The sequence below is a fragment of the Anastrepha ludens genome, chromosome 3 (assembly GCF_028408465.1).
Source record: "Anastrepha ludens isolate Willacy chromosome 3, idAnaLude1.1, whole genome shotgun sequence".
NCBI classification, from domain to species: domain Eukaryota; kingdom Metazoa; phylum Arthropoda; class Insecta; order Diptera; family Tephritidae; genus Anastrepha; species Anastrepha ludens.
Window position 1 is genome coordinate 104,607,979 of NC_071499.1, and position 23,254 is coordinate 104,631,232.

The 23,254-nt window shown below is 39.3% G+C and overlaps 2 protein-coding genes across 10 annotated transcripts in view; both read right to left on the reverse strand.

Annotated features, from left to right (window-relative positions):
- Positions 1–3,915, reverse strand: part of LOC128858682 (ubiquitin-conjugating enzyme E2 Q2) — a 45,753-nt gene extending 41,838 nt beyond the window's left edge. Inside the window, exons 1-2 of one of the 9 annotated variants that reach the window (XM_054095146.1) lie at positions 3,672–3,914; positions 2,253–3,087 (exon numbers count right to left, since the gene is read on the reverse strand). In XM_054095146.1, coding sequence (XP_053951121.1) covers positions 2,253–2,414 — 162 coding nt within the window. In that variant the 5' untranslated portion in view covers positions 2,415–3,087; positions 3,672–3,914. Of the gene's footprint in view, positions 1–2,252 lie in introns of all 9 variants that reach the window. The other 8 variants (XM_054095145.1, XM_054095143.1, XM_054095144.1 and 5 more) reach the window with 8 other exon arrangements.
- A 1,490-nt stretch (positions 3,916–5,405) lies between these two features.
- Positions 5,406–9,550, reverse strand: LOC128858681 (hypoxia up-regulated protein 1). The gene is made up of 3 exons (XM_054095138.1): positions 9,393–9,550; positions 8,773–9,252; positions 5,406–8,463 (listed from the first exon to the last, which is right to left on the reverse strand). The coding sequence occupies exons 2-3, from the start codon at positions 9,162–9,164 to the stop codon at positions 5,919–5,921; spliced, it is 2,937 nt and encodes a 978-aa protein (XP_053951113.1). The 5' UTR covers positions 9,165–9,252; positions 9,393–9,550; the 3' UTR covers positions 5,406–5,918.
- Positions 9,551–23,254: the final 13,704 nt, after the last annotated feature.

Genomic DNA, 23,254 nt, shown 5'->3' on the forward strand with positions numbered 1-23,254 from the left:
GATTACCAACTATTTCTGTCCATGGCGAACGAGCTTGGTAGTCGGAAGTTGTCCACAAGAGAGTCCTGTGAAAATTGGGTCTCCGAGTTTTTTGACAATAGGGAAGCGAGCTTCTATAAGAGGGGCATTATGAAGTTGGCATCTCGCTGGGAACTCGTCATCGAACAAAACGGCGCATATTTGACTTAAATCGCATTATTATAACCAATTTTATGAACAATTGAAAATTCAATAAAAATACCGCAATACTTTTTTGACAACCTTATATATCATTGGTGACTACTTTCTGGCGTTATATTTCCTTGGTGCCTACTGTTTGGGGCGTTTTTGGTCCCAATTTTTTTGGTGCCTAATTTTTGGCGCTTATTTCCGTTTCCTGACTAGTTCTTGTGCGTACTATAAAGTGCTATCCATTCTGGCGTCGGATTTATTGGTATTGCCTTGCGGTAATTTGTGCCGTTGCTGCGGTCATGGAATCGCTGCGTTTGTGCGGGTGAAAAACCCTATATTTCAAATTAAATGTCACTAACCTAAAATACAAAAATATGTCGCTTAAATGTATGCTTTAATACTGAATACTGAAACAGCTCTGGCTGGCTGTAGATACAATATCTGTCTGTTGGAGGTCTCATATTTTTAATGACAAACTTTTTCATGACAGAAACACATTCGGAGATCTGCTATTACCTCCCAAGGGGTAACCGATATTAAAAAAAATCTTTCTATTATTTGATATTTCATGCAAGTAGATTTGAGCCTACGTGCTTCCGAATAGTAGACACTCACCAACTCGTTCGGCTACGGCGACCGCCATAATATTCATAATGAAGTAAATAAACGTCTTAAGCAGCGATTTAAGAATGTCTTACAACTTCTACAACAGAGAAGGTGAAACTGATTTACTAAAGTTCGGGAAAGAAATTCACCATGGCGAGACCCAATTAGATCTAATCTGAATTCTAATTAACCCTATTAGGTTTCGCACCATAGATAAAGAACACCATTCTTTTCTCGATAGATGGATGGAGTGATCGATATCTCGTAAATTATCGATCAAACAAGTTTGTGCTCGTTGTCAAGGAGACATTTCACACTAAAAGCGCTCTTTCGCTGAATTTTGTTGGTGCCATTCAGTTGTGAGCTACAGGGTGTTAACAATGGAGATCAACAGAAAGAAAAATTGGTACATTTTACATCTTTAATAAAGGCGAAAATGCAAGCTAGGCTGCTGAAATTGTGAATGGTGTTTATGGTATAGCTAATTAGGGGAAATTTTGGTTTCGTCGATTCCGTTCAGGCATTTTTGAGAATTAAAGAATATGCCGATAAAATCACAGAAATAATCGAGGTTAACTGGTATGTTAGTAGTCGCAGCATCGCCCAGGAACTAAAGTTCGACCATAAAAGAAATTTACACCATTTGCAAAAAAGAATAGATTTCTTTTTCCCAAACTAAAATATTATATTAAAGATATTTGTTATTGTAAATTTGTTTATTGCAAAGATATTATTTTTGGTCGCTATTCTATTGTTTTTAATGTTACCATAAAATTCAAATTTGACATAGCAACTCCGACGATACGCTCAAGTAAAAATACCAACCACACCATCGCACTCCTAGGTGCCTGTCAAAAAAAAATAAAAAAAAGTGTTTTGACTTCCAATTTTGTGCAATTGACATCAGAAACGAAATAGTACGAAGAGGAGGAAAAGAAAAAATGTCAAAATCCCTTACAAATGCAAGAATGGCATAAATGATAAACAAATTTGCGCACGTTGATGTAAAATTGTACAAGAAAGAATATTTATTAGCTTATTATGAAAAGAATTGTAAATAAAGAATAAAAGAAAGGAACGAAAAATAACCAGATGTTGCCCAAGTGGTTCTGTGATTTTTCTTTTAGTGTTTGACGTCGCATGCAAACAACTTTCTGTCAAGCTCAAACCAAAACAGATAACGGACCATCGAAGGCGCAATCTTCCATTCTATCATTCTTGTTACGAAACTCCTTTTCCATTCCAAATAAAAATCACTTAGTTTTATACAGAGTAGGCGACTTTTTCAGATTCAACTTTTGGTTCAACTAGACGCCTGTGAGAGTATAATCATGTAAACCCTCTTTAGCGTTTACCATTCCTATTATGCATAAGAGATTTTCTTACGTTACTAATGCAATGACATACATATGTATATATGTATGTACATGCTCAAGTGTTTTAAATAAATACAACTATTTGCCTGCCCTACTCACCGTAATGTTAGCATGGATATCATAACGCTTGCCATTTTTGCCGATGAAGCGACATGTCAGCTCGTCAACACTCGAATTCAATATTTGAAATCGCTCGTGATTCTTGGTAAATATCTTTTCCAGCGTTTTTATTTCCAATTTTAATGTGTTCAAACAAGCCATCTCGAAACTTCAGCGTCAGCTTTGTGTTATTGTGCAGTTGGGTAAATCAAGTGATGGTCCCCACTACGGAGCACACCACAGAGGGGGGTGGTTAGTCACTTTCCTTCCACAAAATCACTTCGTCTACCCTTTATTGGCGTTGGCGTTGTCGTCAATATGGATGATTCTGCTGATGCTAGGCCTACAGAGACTTGCTGTCACAGTTAGTTATTTTGTTTTGCAGCAGTGACGAATTTTTCCCAGTCGTTTTATGTGTGCTTTTGATTCCGTTTTGTTGCTTTGGGTGCATTAACTGTTAAATTGCGAACGCGATGATGCTGGGATGCTCGGCTTTGTTCGCTTATCGAGCACTACGCAGTGGCGCACCGACGCTTTAATTTACTAACCGAACGCACGAAATCAGTTGTCAAAATCAGACAGGAAAGGACGCAGCAATGGATTGACTGGTAGTGCGGGTGTAAAGGGCAACCAGGCACACGGCACTTTTTCCACCGAAATGGTAACCGTTGTTACCAGCAACGCCAACTTTAACGCTGATATCTCTGCTGACTGCGCAGTAACAGTCGTCAAAAATCGGTGTTACAGGCCGAATTGGGGCGGATTTCACTTTTTTAAATTTAGTTTATCGCTTTTAAGTTTTCACAACTTCGTTCTTTTAAACACATTGACACCACTATAATTTTACATATATAATTCACACTTTTAACATTTAGCAAATTGTAAACTAGGCTTTTTTTCTACTAAAATTCCAGTTTTTTATCGCTTCTTGTTCTAATAGACAAATTTGATCAGGAAAATGCAAAATACGTACATATTCGTAGTTACAAAATTGTATGGAGTGAATAAAATAAAATCGAAAACTCAAAATCGGCAACAAAATTAGAATGAGAAACGACAAACGACGACATGAAATTTACATTGCAACAACAGAGGAAAAATAATCTGCAGTGAAGAAATCGAACCGAATCGAAGAAATTTACCGAGCACAAACTTGGAATTGGCCACAGCGGTCTACCAGTCCCTTGCACTTCAATACCGCTGACGATGACTTTAACCAGAGTTCCAACGTCTATCCCTCACACACCGTCCGGGATCCTATCTCCATTGTTCATAAAAGTATTAAAATAAGATTTCTTTTCTGTCGTACATTTATCGAAATTCCAATTCGTTTTAGTTCTTTCATTTGCAGATTAACTACTGTTTCTTGAAAATTCTTATTCGCTTTTAATTATTCACACACGCACTCAAAGTTTCTACCTAATAAGAGCACAAATAATTCGCAGAGTTGTGAAAATTAACCAAACCGAAAAATCACTTTCGCCAACAAATACAAGAAGCAAAGTGAAACAGAAGGCAAAAATTAATCAAAAGCAAAAGACGAAAACGAAGACAATTGCGATGCGATATTGGCCTTGCCATATTGGAACCAAAGCGAATTATTTGATTTCTTTAAACACTGCCATTGCGCATCCTAACAATTTTTAATTATGTATTCACGACTATTTGCAGGTCATAAAAATAGAAAATAGTCTATTAGATAATGCCTAAAATAAGACTTCAAACATATAGGTGTAATTCATGCAAAAACATTGCTCTTTTGTTGATGTGTTGGGTTTATTGTAATACTGCATGCGCAATTTTAGACAAAGAATAATGATTTGTTTAATGAAACTTGGGAAGGGTGTGAACAAATTTATAGCACCCAACATACCATAAATTATAGTTTTTCAATTTGCCTTCAAAATGCCTTCAGCAACTTCGCTACAGTTGGGCACATTATGCTATATTTTGTTCTAAATTCCACTTCAATTCATAAAAAATGCAGTCACACACGTGTTTTCAATCGTTTCTATATTTTTTAAGTTTTTAAGTTATAGTTTTTAATTGAAATTAATAATAGAAAACACTTATGTACTCATAATGAATTAATCGATAAATTTTAACAGCTGTTCACTTGAAATATGGCAACATGGATTCACTCGATTATATATTCACATTTGTTTTTATGCAGGCAAGTTCCAACAATTAGTAAATGTGGGTAATGCAGTGCAGGATCCACTATCAAACTCAAGTTGGCAGATTCTTTTTTCACAACACTTAAACCACCGCTGTCAATATATCATGGGATTATATCGTCGCTAACTAAATGGTTGAAACATTGTATATATATTTTATTTCTTTACTGCCATTTTTCCCCTCTAATAATTTCAGCGTCAAACTATCAGAACACACACACACTTACGCCTACTGCAACTGTTGCCACTTAGGAAAATCATCGTCATGGTTTTAATGTGTTCGAAATAAGATGAAATGTAATTCTTTTAAGACTATCTAAAGTACGTAAAAATCGAAATAGATCTAAAGATTATTGACAGAAATTTAAATTTGTTAGAAAACATTTTTTTTTTTGTGTTCTTCATATAAGGTTCAACGGCTTGATGCGACTTAGAATATCCTTAAACTTGGAAGCACTCTTTCATTTATGGGGAGCAATGCTGTTGGGACAGTAATTGACAAAATATCAATCCGAGTCATTGAGAGCATATCTTATTTTCTTGTTGTAGCAGCATAAACACTTCCAATAAATCTTTGGGGAATATTACTGATTTCGGTAACGACATGCATGAGGAATATATATGCTGCTGCAAAAGCTCCTAAAACTGGCATTTGTTTGGAAGCACTTAATGAGAGTAGTTATGAAACTTGCCTAATGTCAGAAAGGAGTGTTGGCAGCACTGATAATAGTGAGTAAAACCAGTTTCATTAGGCATCACCATACTCGCTAATAGCGAATATTACTCGATAACTTCGTCAAGCGAGCAGAGAAGTGGCGAATCGAAGACGGTTTTTTTCTAAACTTCTGTTGTAGCTTTTTTCAAGAAACTGATTAAAATTGCGGATTTAAGTTTTTGTATGTACAGATATAATTTTTAATTTGTTGCTATATCCTTATAATCCAAATTACAGTTGTCTGTTAAAAGTATTCGTACATACTCAATATGTTCAGGCCATGCTGATTTATTTATTTTTCTTTGAAAAATATTTTCAAATAAATTAGATACATAGTACATAAATACCTGTTTGGGAAATATAAAAAATCAACTAAATTTCTCTTTATAAAAAATTATTTTATAGTACATAGACTCTTTCTGCATACAAAAATGCGTTGGACTAATGGATACGTATTTATCGAAGGGTTGATATTGATTACATTACGAAATTCTGCTGAGATAAATATTAGACGTAAGATTGTTAAAGATGATCTAAATAGCTCAGTTCTAGAGTTCTAGAGAGAGAGAGACGTAATATTGGCATTTTAAAGGAGTGTGTGGTGGAATGGAAAATGCTTGCATTCTATTTTCTGGCTATATATACCTTGATGCGAGTAGCTGGATTTTAAACTACGTTGTTTATACGGTTAATGCAGTCATTAGCTTATTACTATGAGACCAATTAACGGTCTGTGTTATATGAATTATCACATACTGCTCAGCTCCAACAGTCTTACAAATCAGAGCGCGGAGTGTGATCATTCGTTGCCGATGGTGTTGACTGCTCGTCTTTTGTAGATTCATCAGCGTCAGCGTTATCATCTAAACTGTCGCCATCAGTAGCTGGTATATTAACTTGCTCACCTCCCTCATTGGTAGATTTTTCTGCTTCTGACTGCTCGTCCTTTAACGGCTCATCAGCGTTAACTTCTGAACCGCTGCCTCCTTCACTATTTTCATCAGTGCCCTCAGTTTTGGCTGCTTTCTTAGGTTTCTTAGTCGGCTTAACTTTGGGTTTCCAAATCTTTAATTTGTTTACCATATACTTTACTTCTCGGTCGAGCAACATCATCTTGTCGGTAATATCCTTTACGGATAGGCGCACTTCGTCGTGGCGTTTAAGTTGCTGCTGTGCCTTATTTTCAGTCTTCTTCCAATCGCTGGTCTCATCAATTACTTTGCTGAGCGTTTCGATTTCTACTTCTGTGAATATATCCTTTTCCGGGTTGGACTCTTTAGTCAGATTTTTAGCGCTTTTCAAGAATGTCTTCGCACTATCAATCAAACCATTCAAAGCCTTTATTGCATCTGGTCGCTCAGCGTGTTCCCAATGACGTGACAGAAAAACGTTTGTCAGTTTTTTTAGTTCCTTTAAACGCTGTTCATACATTTCAGGTGTAGGATTTTCGTGGTCTTCATAAAGCCAATCGGATATAGCAGCGCACAATTCAAGAATCTTTTCCTTTTCCTCGGGCGAAGCACAGGATGCATACTCATCTTCATCTAATTTTTGTTGTATTTCAACGACATGTGATTCAAGTGCATTCAAACTGGATTCCAAGCGGTTACGGTCAGATTCGGCAGCATTGATGGATGTTAATTTTTCTACAGATTTTTCAAAAGATTCGCCCGCAAGTGTGCGTGTGAATAATTCCGTTACTATATGCGCCACTGGCTCTTTAACGGTAACTAGTTTGATGGTATCATTTTTAGCGAGTAATTTGTCTTTCTCATCTGCTGATTTAGTTTCCTCAGTTTTGTTGGAGGTTTTAGTATCTTTTTTGACCTTTTTCTCGCTTGTTTCGGCCTCAGGCTTTGAAGGATCTATTTTCTCGTAGTCCGAGTGCTCTCCCTCGCTTTCGGTATCAAGATTAGCTTTGGCTTCATCCTTTGTAAAAAGCTTACTAATGGTGCTTCCCAACTTAGCAAGAGTTCCTTCATCCTCTTTTTGTTTTTCATAAACATACTCCACACCCACGCAATGGAAAATACCTGAGTCGTCCAAGGTAAAGTAAGCCTTGATACCCTTGGATTCGACCACATCGTTTTGGTGTTGCTCAAGCAACTCTTTTACTTTCGTCAATTTCACATGCAAAATATTCAATGAACCAATATAGGAAATCTCTTCAGCGGACAGGTGACTCAGATCACCGTAATGGACATCGAAATTAAAGTCTTCCGTATGTTTATTGAATGTGATGACTTTCTTTTGCGGATATGAGTTCATTTGCCCGAAGAGCACTCGTTTCACTTGACGCACAGCGCCGCCATCACCCGGATCGCGCTCAAAGGTAACTTGAATTGGAAAGATGACAGCATCCTTCACAACGAATTTTTTCACCTTAAAACCTGTTGCCAAATCTGCTGCCTTGTATACAGCGCCCATTGTTGCCGCCTCATCCGCGTTCAGACTCTTACCCAATTCTTGTTTGATGGCTTGCTTAAGGATTTCTTGCACTTTAGGCACTCGGGTGCCACCACCAAACAATATAACTTGAGAAATGGTGTCCAATGAAAGACCAGATGCCGCTAGAGCTTGTTCAAGTGGCTTAACAACTCTTGGCCACAAGTCTGCACCTAATTCTTCCAATTTTTCACGTGTCACCTGTAATTTGAAATCCTGATCTTCTAGCAAGTTCTCTATTTGCGCAAAATGATCGTTGTTGGCTGAAAGCACATTCTTTAGACGGCCAGCCTCCTTGAATAGCTTGGCAAGGGCGCGTGGGCTGGTGGTCACATCAGTTTTAGTTTTTTTCATGGCATTGAATTCGGCCGCTAAATAATCACGCAGACGCAGTTGAAGTTCTAGGCCACCCAAAGTGCGATCGTAAGCCACTCCGAGAACCTGTACTACAGGGTTCGTTTCTTTCGTTACCTTATCCTTCATTAGCTGATAACTAACCACAGCTGCCGAAGTTTTATAAGCACCCATGTCGTAGAAAATGAAATACTGTGCGGTCTCATTGATCTCTGCGCGATGGAATACGCCATAGTTAAGTGCAACGGCGGTGTAATCATTAATCAGCTGCAAAACTTTTAGATTAGCCAATTCAGCAGCTGCTAGCAAAGCTTCACGCTCCGCCTGTGCAAAGTAACCGGGAACAGTAATAACGCATTCCGTTACGGGTTGTGAAGTGGATTCCTGTGCGAATTCTTTAGCTTTAACGAGGATTTGTGCGACAAGTTCTTCAACAGAAAACTGTTCCGCATCGCTTTTCTTGAAAATAACTGTATTCCGCTCTGGGTCGGCAATTATTTCATAATATGGAAAACGTTTTCTGAAATAAAAAAGTGAAGGAGATTCATTATATAAAAATGAAAGTGTAAAATTTGCGCAATCCCTCAATACAACACGCAGATATTCCAAATTGAGCAAAATAAATCTTTAATTTATAAATCTACGTATATGTCGGATTAAGAGATTAATCTTATTTTATAGCCTTAGTCGTCCTATATTACGGCATATATTTCTAGAGATAATGAATTTTCAATTAACCGAACAATACACATCTATGTACATACACGTGTATGTATACTGATAAAGAAAGCGAATTGACTTCAGTAATAACAATTTCTGACTTGCTCACCTGTATAAATCCACAATTGGGTTGTCAATTGTTTTGCCCAGCAAATCCAGTAAGTACCCATAAGCGGCAGATGGTTCGCGTATACCCACAGTCACAGCATCTTCTCCAAATGTACGCAAACCATCACGGAAAGCGAGTATTACCGGCGTTTTACGTTTCGATTCACGGTTAAGCGCTATTTCCATTGGTACACCAGGAGACACTACACCAACTTTCATCCATTCCGTACCTAAATCGACAGACATTACAACTGCAGCATTGGTGCCTGGTATTTGGCTGCCTACAAATAGTAGGCATGCAGTGGTGAGTAGGGGTAAGACATATGCCAATGACGTGGTACTCCACCGCCGTCGGTGTGTTGTATTTTGTTTGTTAGGCTTGTCGGCAAACATGTTGACGTGTTGTCAATGCTTATGGACAATTTACTTTCAGTAGCTAAAATTCTACTGTGATGACTTTTGTAATCCTGCTTCCTAATAGCTGGATAATCAATTAGTGGTTTTCAATAAATAATTGTTGTCAGTACCGCACAAAATAAAAAAAACAAGTTAGGTTAGTTTTAACGAATACATTTTTTGTAATATTAACACATTTCTTTTAACCAACACAATGGAAGTTACCTTATTGTTTCTTTTATTGAAATGCTGAGGGCAGAAAAGTAAAATTGTAGAAAAAACCCCAGAACTTTCGCCCACTTTTATATATGAACGGATATATAAGAAAAGTGACAGCAGGCGAAATAACTGACGTGTTCTATAGGCTTTCGGTTTTCAGCTGAGCTTGCCGCTCTTCGCAACTGATAGGGTTGCTGTGGTATTTGTAAATTGAACGACATACTAATTATGCGTTTCTTTGAATTTTGTAGAAAGAAGTTAATTATTTACAAATTCACTAGAAGTAGCATCTAATAACTAATGAAAAAATATTAATACTCCTTTGCTAATAATTTTTTTATTTTGTAATTTTGCGGTTGATGTATTGGTAGATAATGCAGTTCTCCTCTAGTTGAAAAGATGTTAATGATTTTAGATGTAGATGTCGCTGTGCATGGGGGAGGGTGGCAGCTTCGTCATCTACTGTAGGAGTTTGACCGCAGGCTTCGCCAAGAGAGCTGTCAAGAAATTTCCCTCTCTGGTCGGCGTTTATAAAACAAAGGATTGTTATAAGCCGTTATTCTAACGCCACAAATGCAGATTTTCAATGAGAAATAAAGAAAGAGTTTGTTGCACGCACGCATTTTATACCGTGCTGATTTTATGTTTCAATAAGTACTAAATATATTTGAATTAAAACCATGGGGCAAATGTCTATCCATTGGCATCGTATGTCGAAGTCCCTCAATGTGGTATCAGAGCAGGTTGTTGTTTTAGTAGTTTAACGAGTCCTGCTAAGCGCGGCGAAGTCATTGGTCGCTTTCGTTTATCCCATTTAATAGTAGGTACAGGAAGAAGACTCCGAAGACGACACTCGGGAGAGGTACACCCGTTGAATGTTTTTTATGTCCTGCCAGTATACTGCTAGGTTCAGTGCTTGCGACTGTGGTCATGGGTCTCATTAATCAAGTTAATGAGATGTCTACTGGCGTGTCTAGGAGATGGCTCAGCTTCCAAAAAGTGTCAGTAGCATAAACGCTGCTGTGTACATGTTGAATAGTCATTCCGATTGCAGTATTTTGGCAGATCTAGAGCTTCTGGCACTGCGTATAACTAGTTCCAGGCAACTAGATGTGCTATCGGCTAGAGACTTGAGAACCTTGTTGTGGTTTTGGATTTTTGTATAAGCCGAGAAGGAGGGCCAACTATCAAATGGTATGCCTAGTAACTTGGGGTTATTAACTGTCGGTTTTGGTGTATCATCGGAGAGGCAACCGTTCACTTTTGAATGCAAGTTATCGATGCTATGGAAGTTTAAGCAAGAGAGAAAGCACATGATACAGCGGCACCTTGCTTTATCATCCTCTGTATAGAGATTTGATCTGGAAATGGTACTTAGGAATGTTGACCATCTCTCGTTGTTTAATTGGTTTGCGGGTTTCCTAGTGGGACTACTAATTTGGTTTTCCACTTTTCGCTCTCGCATCGCTTCTGGTACGAAGAAACACAAACACCTATTGCGATTGCCACTCTGTCATTGATCTTCTTGGGATTGGACAGGGACTTTCGAATGGATCAGAGCTTACTCACACTAAAGGTGAATTTGCAGGCCTTCAAGAGCTCCACCCCTTTAGTGCGATTTTCATAATTTACCAGTTACTAAATTTTCAAATTGAGATCCTTTATCAGAGGATCTTCGGGATCGGCCTAGCGTTGGTGACCATGTTTGTTTTTTAAAACGGTTGCTTCTGCTGGAGAAAAGGAGCGGTTTCCTTGATATGTTCAGCAGGCATGAAGTGAGCCGCAGCAGCAGGGATGACCTTGCGAAATGATATACTGTTCACTAGACAAGGCTAGTTTACAAGCAGACAGCTTGGCAAACGAGTGTGACCACCTACGCCAGGCCGATCCCGGGGATCCCCGCATAAGGGATCTCAATTTCGAGATCCGGCAACTGGTAGACCAACACAAGCGGACTAAATGGGTTGAGCACTTGAAGACCTGTAACCTCTCCTCTGAGGTGAGTAAGCTCTGGTCCACCGTTACACCGTTCGACAGGGACGAACCCAACGAAGCACAGCGACAAGGTGGCATCACCTTCAACGGTTGTACTTCGTCGGACCCGAAGAGATGCGCGAGCTATTTTAGCCGGTTTTTTATACTGCAACCTCCGGCCGACAGATCCAAGTGTCGTGCTACCAGAAGGCTGCACAAACTGACGAACGACAGTGCGCCACCTACTTTCTCCGGTGATGAGGTTCAGGGGGCCATCAACAAATCAAAAACATCTACGCTACTAGATGATATTTATTAGTCGACACTCCCGCTAGGGCTGAAGAGGTGGTCCTACCTGAGCGGTCGTCACTCGTCATTGATTTTTCGAGATTAAACATCAAAGCAGAGGAAGATAAACCAAGGTGTATCGCAGGGTGGTGTCCTTTCTCCGTTGCTGTTCAACTTCTACATCTCGAAGCTCCCCCCCACCAGCGGGAGTTTCCCTGGTCTCATACGCTGACGACTGTTTCCTTTCTCGCTTTTTCACTGCGAGGAATCTCCAACTTTCACCCACTAAATCCACGGCGACCCTTTTCATCACCTGGACAAAGGAGGTAAACCAACAACTCAAGGTGAATGTCGATGATACACAAATTCCGACGGTTAACAACCCCAAAATATTGGGAGTTACCGCTTGCTCCCCTTCTGGATTACTGGCTACTGGATCGGTCAGTGTACAGACAGGCCATAAACGACATTCATCGGGAGACTCTCACCACCTTCTTAAGCTCTCGACCCCCAAATGCCGTTATCAGAGTCCAAACACCACCAATCGCAGACGAAGAGCTCCAGCTTCCTCGTGAGGCACGTGTAACACTGGCACAATTACGTTCTGGATATTGTAGCAGGTGAAACTCCTACCTATCCAGAATCGACCCCGACATACCAAACATATGTCCGGCATGTGAAGGCACCCCGCGTTCCTAACAAATTCAGTTTCTCCATACACTCAAGGACCAGTGAGCACTTAACCTCACGGGATGACACTGCCTTGAGTGCCGCATGACTTTCGCTCAGAATAATAATTTGCTCATTCGGGAGAATTCCGTCTAAATTCATCTCTGCACATAGACAGACGGTATACGCCTCCGCCTTGGAAAACTACCCATCGGCACAGAACGCTTGGTTTTGGGGCGGGCCACATATTCCAGCACCTATGCCTTCTGGTATCTTGGAGCCACCAGAGTACTAGTGCAAGGTACACTCTTGTAGTTTCCTTTCAAATGCAGGCGTGCTCCAGTTTATCTTGTGGTCCAGTTCAATTTTCAACTTCTTTTAGAATTTAATGACTTTAGTGATATTATCCGCGAGTGGGAGTTGCAGAATTAGCAATTCTATGTTCTTCGATGACATCACTTCTCCTTTACAAACACCTTCCTTAGTAATATTCAACAGGGCACGCTTGGCTGAATGCTGTATAACTATGTGGAGCGGTGTCAGCTTGAGCATCACCTCCATTGGAGCTGTAAGGCAGCTCCACATCACCCCCATAATGCTCACGCGTACTAAGCGCTGAAACTTAATTAGTGCTGCGAAAACTGTGGAGAGAGCGGCTTTCGATACCTAAGCAACCGCTCCATATGTTATCATATGCCTTATTATTATGATGTACATCCCTTTCAGGGTTCTTTGGCTAAAACCCCATTCCAGCAATGCAAAATTTCGATAGGCATCGTAAGAGCATCATTAGACAACTTCGCCCTCTTCCCATCTGGCCCGATCTGAAATCCGCTGCCGAATGTTGATACACGCAACTTTTCCGCTTGCTTTCAATGAAGTGTTGCAGGATTTTACCCAATATTTTCTTTTCATTTGCCCTTTTCGAACATGAACAAACTTAACGCCGTCTTTTGCCCATGTTTTGTGGCGCAGCAAAAAGTATTGCTTGTTTACTTTTTTAGCAAAAGTTTTTATTTCTATGCTTTTGAGCACTTTTTCTTTGGAATTCTGAAAATATAATAAAAGTAGTTCTTCCAAGGAGACATCACGGATTTATTAAGTAGATTAAGCTGGTCAACACAGGGTGAAAATTAGACATCTTACACTATTTTTTATTACGGCTGCATAAAACCTTAGGTTAGGTTAGGTTATGGTGGTAGTCGGTCTGCACGACCAACTCACTTAGACCTTACAGGTCCGTTGTGATACCATTGCGCTACACGGGAACCTCATTTATCTTCCTTCGTGGAACAATTTTGTGGCTCTTATGAAACGTATTATTGATACCAACCACACGCCAGACAGTTCTGTAAGAGAATTAAAAAAGTATTTACCTAGGCAACCTGCTCTGATTTTAGCTAGGGCTGGACAATTGCAAAGGAAGTGCTCGACTGTTTCTTCCTCCTACTCATTTGTGCAACTTCTGCAATATTCATGGGAAAAAACTCCTAGTCTCGAGGAATGCCTGCCAATTAGCCAGTGACCGGTTAAACAAGCCACGACCTTCGAGATATTGTCTCTTGGGAGGCTAAGCAATTCCTTTGTTCTTTTCTTGTTCATTTGCGGCCATAGTAGCCTAGCTGTTAGCCACGTATTTTCATTTCTCCACGACCTATTGGCCTCTTGGATAATGTGGTTTTTTATTATTAGTTTACTCATGGTCATCGGTATTCCAATGGTACTTTTATCACCGAGCAATTGAAGAGCAGTACTTTTTCTGGCTAGTTCATCAGCTTTACAGTTTCCCTCAATATCTTTATGTCCCCGAACCCAAATAAGGCTGACCTTAAATACGACACTAATATCATTTAGAGCTGCCCGGCATTCCTGTGCAACCTTCGATCTTAGTAAAGCCGCATTCATTGATTTGATGGCCGCTTGGCTATCCGAGAATATATTTATAGTCGTTTTTGTTACGGCGTGCGTATTTAGATATGTAGCCACTTCTTTTATAGCTAGTACCTCTGCCTGATAGACGCTGCAGTAGTCTGGTAGTCGAACGGATAGTTCCAGTACTAATTCTTTCGAGAAAACTCAATAGCCAACCTTATCGTCTAGCTTGGAACCATCTGTATAAGAGTTTAATTCCTCCCTTCTCCGTGGTCTTGGTGTCTGCTACTCCCTTCTTGATAGTATACTCCTCTTGAAGAGCCTTTCAAAGGTGAGTCTAGGGATAGAGTAGTCTATTTCTTGTTTGTGACTATTCAGAGAGTGCAAAATAGAAGCGTGGCCAAACCACCGGTCTTTCCAAAGCACGCGGCCACGTGTTTCCCTACCAGATTTAGGGCAGGTAAATTGATTAGCACTTCCAGCGCTTTGTTTGGGGTAGTCCTTAAAGCGCCAGAGATGCATAAAAAAGCTGATCTTTGGACCTTACTCATGATTTTAGCTTAAGTCGCCTTTTGAGCAGATGACCACCATACAAGTATTCCATACATTAAGATTGGCCTAACTACAGAAGTATAGAGCCAAAGCGTAACATGAGGTGTTAGTCTCCATTTAATACGGAACGCTTTTTTGCAAGTAACAGGTGGCGCTGAATTAATCCTCCTATCAGAAAATGCTAAAATCAGAGCAGGTTGTCTAGGTAAATACTTTTTTAATTCTCCTACAGAACTGTCTGGGGTTGGGTTGGGACCAATTCTATGTTTCATAAGAGCCACAAACTGGTTGCACGAAGGAAGGTGAATGGGGTTCCCGTGCAGTACAATGGTATCACAACGGATCTGTAAGGTCTAAGTGAGTTGGTTGCGCAGACCGACTACCACCATAACCTAACCTAAATAAATAGTAAATATCCTTTTTTCTGGCATTGGCATATTCTCTACTTATCCATCAAATACAACCTATTGGAATAAAACAATCATTGGGTTCCCTTACTTAGCACTCAGAGTTGGCTCAGCGCATCGAACTGTCTCTGGCGCTGTAGTCTTTGTGATCAGTGGGAAGATACCTGTTGACCTCATGGCCCGGGAACGAATGGATGCGTGGGTCTCCAACGCCGCGGAATGGAGATGCCAAACCATCCTTTGGCACCACCGATAGGACACTGAACTGAGTGGCAGATGGACTGCGAAAGTTATTCCATCAATAGGTAAATGGTTCCAAAGAAACTTCGGGGAAGTTAATTATTTCTTAACTCAGTTACTCTCGGGCCACGGATACTTCGGAGATACCTACACCCCAAGGACAAGGTAAGCGAACTCAATTGCATATACTGCCCAGCGCCGAGTAATGACGCTGAACACATGTTTTTTAGTAATGACAGATGGCTCGTGGAAAGAGATGCTCTCAAGAAGAAGATTTCCGACATCGCACCGAGCAACATAATCAACAAAATGCTCGAACGGGAATACAGCTGGAACATGGTAAAGAGATACATCGAGGACGTACTACGAAAAAAGATAGACCTCGATACAGTGCGATAAAGTGAAGCGGCACAGATAGGGACACGGGAAGACGAGCCTATCGCAAGATAGCTGGTTAAAAAATATTGAGGACCCAGACGTAGGTGAATAGAATGGGTTCTTTATGGATGCCGATTCGGGCCCTCCGAGGTAATACGGAAAGTAATCCTGGGAAGGGTGTCTCCGCAGATGGAGAGGATAGATTGGTTTAGTGGTCATACCACTCAACCCAGTAGAGGACGGTCGTCATAAAAGCGAGGGCATTTTGAACACTACCTCACCCACCTTCCTTACTTCGCAGGGCAATTTCGAATGGCACCCTAAGAAGCTCCACCCCTAAAGGTCCACCCATGTGTGAATAATTAAATTTAACCGCATGCCATATTAGTTTGTTGGCTTTAAATAAATTGTTAATTTAATTTGTTTGAATAAATTCCTTCGTGATTTGGATTTACTGGTGCAGTGAGCTCGTAAGTATGCGTGTGGAATTACTCCAATTGATTTACATTTAGAACACGCAAAGGTGAATGATTATGGATAGATAATTGATTGAACACTCTACATTGCGTTGATATCAATTACAACGTAATTGTTGTTGTTATACAATTCCTATGGATTTCTCATGCATTTTTTTTGTCACACGTAATTGTATTTACATATTCTTTCATAGTAAACAACAGAGGGATCGCTATGACCACTCGCTTCCATTCTTCCTTGAAAAAAGCACCGCCTACTTAATCCTGCCATAAGTACTGTTACAAGTTAAGTCCGTTTTATACATGAAATTGTAATACTTTTTTAATTAAGTTCTAATAGGTGGCGCTAAAGTAATCCTCCTATCAGAAAATGCTATAAATTTTGCGATTGGCCCCTAATGTCAGTTCTGTTTTGACATTTGTGTAGTAAACACATGTGAAATATACGTTAATAAACAATGTTACGCTACACTGCTCCAGAACGCGGAATATTGCTGACTATTTATTTGACCAATAATCGGTCGGTGACTTTGGCACAACGTGAATTTCGTCGCAGATTTCCTCGCCGTCCAACGCCTACTGGTGAAACACTGCGACGTTTAGCTGCTCGCCTCGAAGAGATTGGCACCACACGAGATGCTGCCAGGCGTGGCAGACCCCGGAGTAGCCGTTCTGCAGAGAATATTGCTGCTGTAGCCGAGGATGTCATGGAAGCGCCGTGGACATCGACCAGACGACGTGCCACGCAAATGGGTATCAGTCGACGGTCTTTACAGCGAATTTTGGTACAAGATTTGAAGATGTTTCCGTATAAAGTCCAGACGGTGCATCAGCTGTTAGCTGCTGACCGCCAATCGCGTCTAACATACGCTCAAGCCATCCTTAATCACCACCAAGAGGAAGATGATTTTTCATCAAAAATAATCATGAGTGATGAGGCCCACTTCCATCTTAGCGGGTCCGTAAATAAGCAAAATTTACGTTTCTGGGGCACTGAAAATCCGCGTGTAACCCACGAAGAGCCATTACCCGCTCAAAGTCACTGTATGGTGTGCTGTTTTCGCTGGAGGAGTCATCGGACCTTTTTTCTTCGAAGACGTCGCGGGCCAAACGGTTACTGTGAATGGTGAGCGCTACAGAGCAATGATCAACGAGTTCTTTTTGCCGCAACTTGATGAATTGGGATAGAAAAACATGTGGTTCCAACAGGACGGTGCAACGGCACTGCACGTGCCACAACCGATATGCTGAAGGATGCATTTCCCGGGCGCCTAATCTCCCGTTTTGGCGATTTGCACTGGCCAGCAAGATCGGCTGATTTGACCGCTCCAGACTTCGCGGGGATTTTTGAAGTCGCGGGCTTATGTCAGCAAGCCTCAGACTCTTGCAGCTCTTAAAGACAATATCCGTCAAGAATGTGAGGACCTATCGCCGGAAGTTTTGGCCAAAGTGATGGAAAATGCCATAAAAAGGGCTCAAATGGCAATCAACTGTGGCGGCGGCCATTTACATGACATCATATTGTCGACTTGATGTAAAAAAAATTAAAAGACCAAATAAAAATAATCCACAAGAAGAATCAAAGTTTTTCATTTTTTTGTTTAAATTACAGCCAAAAAACATCGCAAGGTTACTTTTGCGCCACCTGTATTTAATCATGTAAATATTAAAGAAGAAACATTTTAACTTTCTTTTACACAAGCCTTCAAACTATTAGGCCGTTCAGCTATGACAGCACGCACGGTTTCCATGGATGTTGACATCGCTGCTCGCACCAAACATTGTGCGAGGCTCTTCAAATTTCTGTGAGGTATTCGATGTTCTCCAATTCTGGCCACAAACTGTAGTCCAATGGTTTCAGATCCGGACCAATGGAATATTGTTTTTTAGCCACTGCTGGGTGGTTTTTGTCTTATGGGCTGGAGCGGAATCTTGCTGGAAGATCCAGCGCTCTCCATTGAAGAGAGTACTGACTGGTCAACTGCTTCCCCATGCCTTTTAAGACATCCTCCGAGTACTCTTTTGCCCTGGTCTTAACCCTTTTTTCGCAGAAATGAAGAGATGTAACACCTGTACAAGACACTCCCCACCAAACCACTACGGAGGCTGGACGATGGCCACGCTGACCACTTGGAACAACATTTTTTGCGCCTTGAGAAGTTAATTAAAAACTTCTTCAACAGTGAAAATTTTCTCATCTGTAAAAGGAATATTTTCATGGCCGTCGACTGCGTGCCTGACTGAAGACGCTGCTGGCATTTGTCGAGTATAAGTTTCTTCAAGCGCGTTGTCAAAAGATGACCAGTTGAGCGACAGAAGGCTTTCATGTGGCGATCATCTCTAATGAGCTTTGACATGGAGCTGGTTGATACATTTATTTCCCTGCTCATGATTTTCTGCTTCCTAAGGAGATTTCTGCGAATTCTTTCTCGAATGGCTTTTATGGCTGCACTGGTCGAACCCCGCATGGACGACCACTTAGCTCCCCACTCCATTATTAACAAGCAAAATTTGCCATGAAACTGAGTATAATTTATGAGTGGACAATGCATAGGAACAAATGCATAAATAACGGAACTTTTTTCCGTGAATTTGTTTTCGTCGTATGCATTGTAAAATTTGTCACAGAATTTATGGCAAGTCTAAGTACTTTGCTGCGGACTACAACTTCTAAAGCAAAATGAGTTCGATAAATATTCTAAGAGCACCACCAGCCTAGATCATATCTCTAGTCAAATTTTTCTTCCTTCCGTTTTTGTAACTTAGGAGCTAACTGGAGGATGGTTCCATATGTAGAAGTCCACACAAGTGGGGAAAGTATATGTATGATTCAAGCAGCTCACAACTGCCGGGATTATCCCAAGTATCCTCTGGGTAGTTTCTGCCATTCACGAGATGTGATGGACGGGGCAAGGCAAGAAAAACGTAGGACCTTCCGACGTCTACTACAGCTGCCATGTGAAGGAACGGGAATTTGGTGTTGGATTTGTTGTGAGAGAGAGACTTCGTCGCCAAGTACTGTCGTTCACTCCGGTGGACGAGCGTTTCGCAATGGTCCGCATCAAAGCCCGATTTTTTAAAATCTCGCTCATTTGCGGCCACGCCCCGACGCACATATCGGTATTTTGGTAATCTAGGCGGCCAAAACTATTTTAACGTTTTTTATAGTCTTAAATACTTTTACTCATCATCATTTAGACAATGGACTTTTTTTATTGAACTATTATATTATTAACCCTTAAATGACCGTGGTATCTTTAAAGATATAACCATTTTGTACTAGAATAAATAGAAAATGAATTTTTTTTGGGTATTTATAGGTTAAATTATATAAAATAGACATCATTATTAATGTTTTAATTATTTATTTTCAAATGCCAAGTTTCACAGAAGGTGTCAAATAAAATACATTATTTGAACCAAAAAAAAAATATTTAATTCAATAAATAATCTTACGTCAATAAGAACTAAAGCAAAATGAAACATATTAAAGGAAAAAATTACAAATTTTCATTATCTGATGAACCAGATTCGTTAGGTTGGGCCGGAATGAGTAAACTTAACGTTTCCGCTAAATATGATTTTAATTTTCCTCTTTTCACATTTCTAGTGCTGCTAAATAAAGGGTCTGAACTTAAAAAAAGTCGATTAAAAATGTCTCTATTGCAGTTTTCTCGGGAAAATTTTCTTGCGAAGTCTTGGCGGTAAGTTCTAAAATGTTTATTCCGCGTTGCACACTTTGCCATCTACCATTGTCATGACTAACAAGTGACTGACTTTAAAGGTTAAACTATTTAATTCTAAATCCGTAGCTGACAGCGATTTCAAAGATTCAGTTACGAAGTCAATTTCCTCTTTAGTTATGTCCACACTTTCTTTCACAAACGGGAACCTCAAAGGACGACAAAAAACGAGCTGAAGAGGGCGTTGGATTTTCCCAAACGACTTTATAACTTTTTCCACAGACTAACCTCAATGGAACAAAACAGGTTTGGAAGATATTTGAATCACAATCAGTATCACTTTCTTGTTTTTGTTTAAACTGTGACTGCTGCGAGCCGTCGCATCCCCATTTACAAATAAGTTTCAGGGACAAAATTTCTTGTTCTTTAAGGGCTGAAAGAACTACTTCCAAATAAGTTAATAAGCGTTTCACTGTAACATCGACCAAGGGCTGTAAATCACATTCGGCACTAGTGCGTGTAATTCTGATAGATTCAGTAGGCGGATACAATTCATTTTTTGTTTTTTGAATAAGTGTGTAGCAGGGAAAAAATTACATGTGTTCCTTATAACTTCGTACTGAGCACTTGTTAGATCAGCATCAATCATCATTTTCAATGCTTGCATTGGTGATAAAGAGTGGATTTCTTTTTTCCTAGTATTTGAAAATGCCTTTTTGTATTTTGTCGCACGTATCGGAGAGTTTTGAATGTCTTTTAATACTTTAAAAGCATCTCTCTTTCCACTTTTGATTAACTCTACTGAAGCAGCATGCATAATCAAGTTTTTGTCCTTTACTGTAGATCTGAGTTATGCAGTTTTGCGTCTTTTAGATCTTTCACCTGAGTCACTGAAATGTTTCTGAGGGCGGCCACATCGTTTCGGTATTGCTGCAACAGTTAATTCAAAACCTCCTTCCAACCAAGACTTGTACTTTGATAGGAAAACATCTTCCTTTTTATGTACTTGTAGCCACTTTTTCTTGATTTGTGATTTAAAATGTGAAAAATTGTGCTTAAGAGCTGATATCTGTTCGTCAGAGTATTTTTCACTTGACAAAAGCTCCTGTTGTAAAGAGTGTAATTTTTCGTCCAAATTTGATAAATTCTGAGCTTGCATGCGGTCGAATAGGAATTTTCGAGTCACAATTCGAACCCCTGAAGAGCCTTGAGAACCTTAAACGAACCAAAAAATAACAAGTGCAGAAAACGCTTTTAAAAAAACTGTTCCATGAAACTTTTGAAATTCCACAATTAATTAATCTGCGGTTTTCTGCGGCTAATTCTACTTTATTCTACATCTCAAAGCACGGACCCAGAAGTATAACTTTCAGCTTAACAAATAAAAAAAATATATGTAAAAAAACCACTATTTCTCCTTGTACGGAATTCAATAAGTTACGTTATTAATGAACAAGATCTATAAAATATTTATTAAATTTGGAAAAAACATACCTGAAGCTTCAATTTCCATCATTAAAACGAGACATATAACTTTAAATAGTTATCTTTACTTTTTTGAAGATTTGTTGCTTGCCGAACGCCGAGCGAGATATGTGTAGTGTGATAAGCAATGAACTTTTGACTGCCAATACGGCGGTAGCGCACGCGGCGAACAAGCGCGAGAGGGGGTGGAGTGAATACTCTATTGTGTTATCTTTCTATTTTATTCATTATTAAAATCAATTAATGCATTTTACAAAATTGACTTTTGGCCACCTAGATTATCAAAATACCGGTATGTGCGACGGATGAGAAGGACGAAAAGGACTTTTTGGCCATTTCTTAGAACAGGTGTAAAATCGATTCGTAAAAAGGGCAGTTAGGGTGTCAAAATGTTTCACAAAAATGATCCTTGTGAATTTCTACAGTGAAACATTGACAATAATTTTCCTACCAGAAATCGATTTACAACACCTTTTGCATGGGAAACTTTGAGCCACTGTAAAAGATAAACTGACGTGCTAGATTATAGCTTTGTTCCATAAAAATGGTCTATTTATGATGTACTTTCAGTATTATAGGGTTACTTTTCTGTTCGAAAAACCCTGTTGAACAGTGTTATAGAAACAACCACAAATTAAATTGCATTAACATTTACTCCACTATTTTTATTTAATAATATATTTTAATTTTTATTTTTGATCGATTCATTGCACATACTTTGTTTACATACTTAATAAATATTATTTACTTCTTAATGTTTTCACTCACTAAAAGTGTGATACCCTAATGTAATATTCTATAATGTATGCATCTACACATATACTTGTAAAATGTTAGCTTAACTTTACAGCTACTTAATTGATAATTATGTCTAGTAAAAATGACACACGAAAACTTTAGTAAATTGTATAACCTTTATATAGGTAGGTATGTGTGTACATATGTACATACATAAATGCTTATGACATACTTAGTTCGTAATGCTCTCTACACACACTATGTTGATCAAAACTCTTATTTTTATATTTTATCACACTAAAGCAACTTATAATGAAACTTAATTTTTTTGGCAATTTTGTTGTCCTTCGCTACTTTTCATGTGAGCTGAAAAGTCTTTGCAATAAGAAGCTCTTAATTTTCTATAAAACTGCAACCTTTTCATACAGGGAGGCCTCCATCACGGTTGCCACTTTGTTAATTACATAGTTGCCAAAATAAGTATTTTTCCCCTTTGTTAACTTTTCAGATAAGAAATTTATGGGGTTAGGGCTAGTCAGCGCCCCGAAAATATGATGATTTTCAATCATTTTTTTCTTAATAAATTTGCTTTATTAAAAAAAAAAACATAGCAAAATTAATACATAATTGTAAAAGTTATCGCTGTTTGCGTGGAGTCCGTTTCTCCAGAAGTCCCTTGCGTTGATCATCCCAAGTCCTTGGAGATTCATCTAAAATCAATCGGAGAAGAGAAATTAGTTTTATTTATAGATAATCTTGTGCCTGATCGAAGTTTTTTCTTCAAAATTCACAATATGGCGGCTCCAGGAAATATTTTTCGGATTTTCGAGAAAAAAACCGACATAAAAACGAAATTAAGAAAAATCTTTCGATAAAGCACGAGTTTCTTAAGTTTTTAAGTTACAGTGATCACCAGTTCAAAAAATATAGTTTTGAGAAAAACGCATTTAAAGTTTTGCTATCGGTTTATGTATATAGAATTATACGAATTAAATGGTTTTCCAATAACAGGTGTTATTGGTGAATGGATTGCGCTATCGAGAGATGATTAACGATTTGTTATGACCGGAATTGGATGGTATTGATCTGCACAACGTTTATTTTCA

What these genes read in the sequence shown, in the direction of transcription:
- LOC128858681 (XM_054095138.1), bottom strand. Translation starts at nt 9,164, where the DNA reads ATGTTTGCCGACAAGCCTAACAAACAAAATACAACACACCGACGGCGG. An exon ending in CCAATTGTGGATTTATACAG is followed by an intron (nt 8,464 to 8,772) that starts GTGAGCAAGTCA and finishes TTTTTATTTCAG; the next exon opens with AAAACGTTTTCCATATTATG.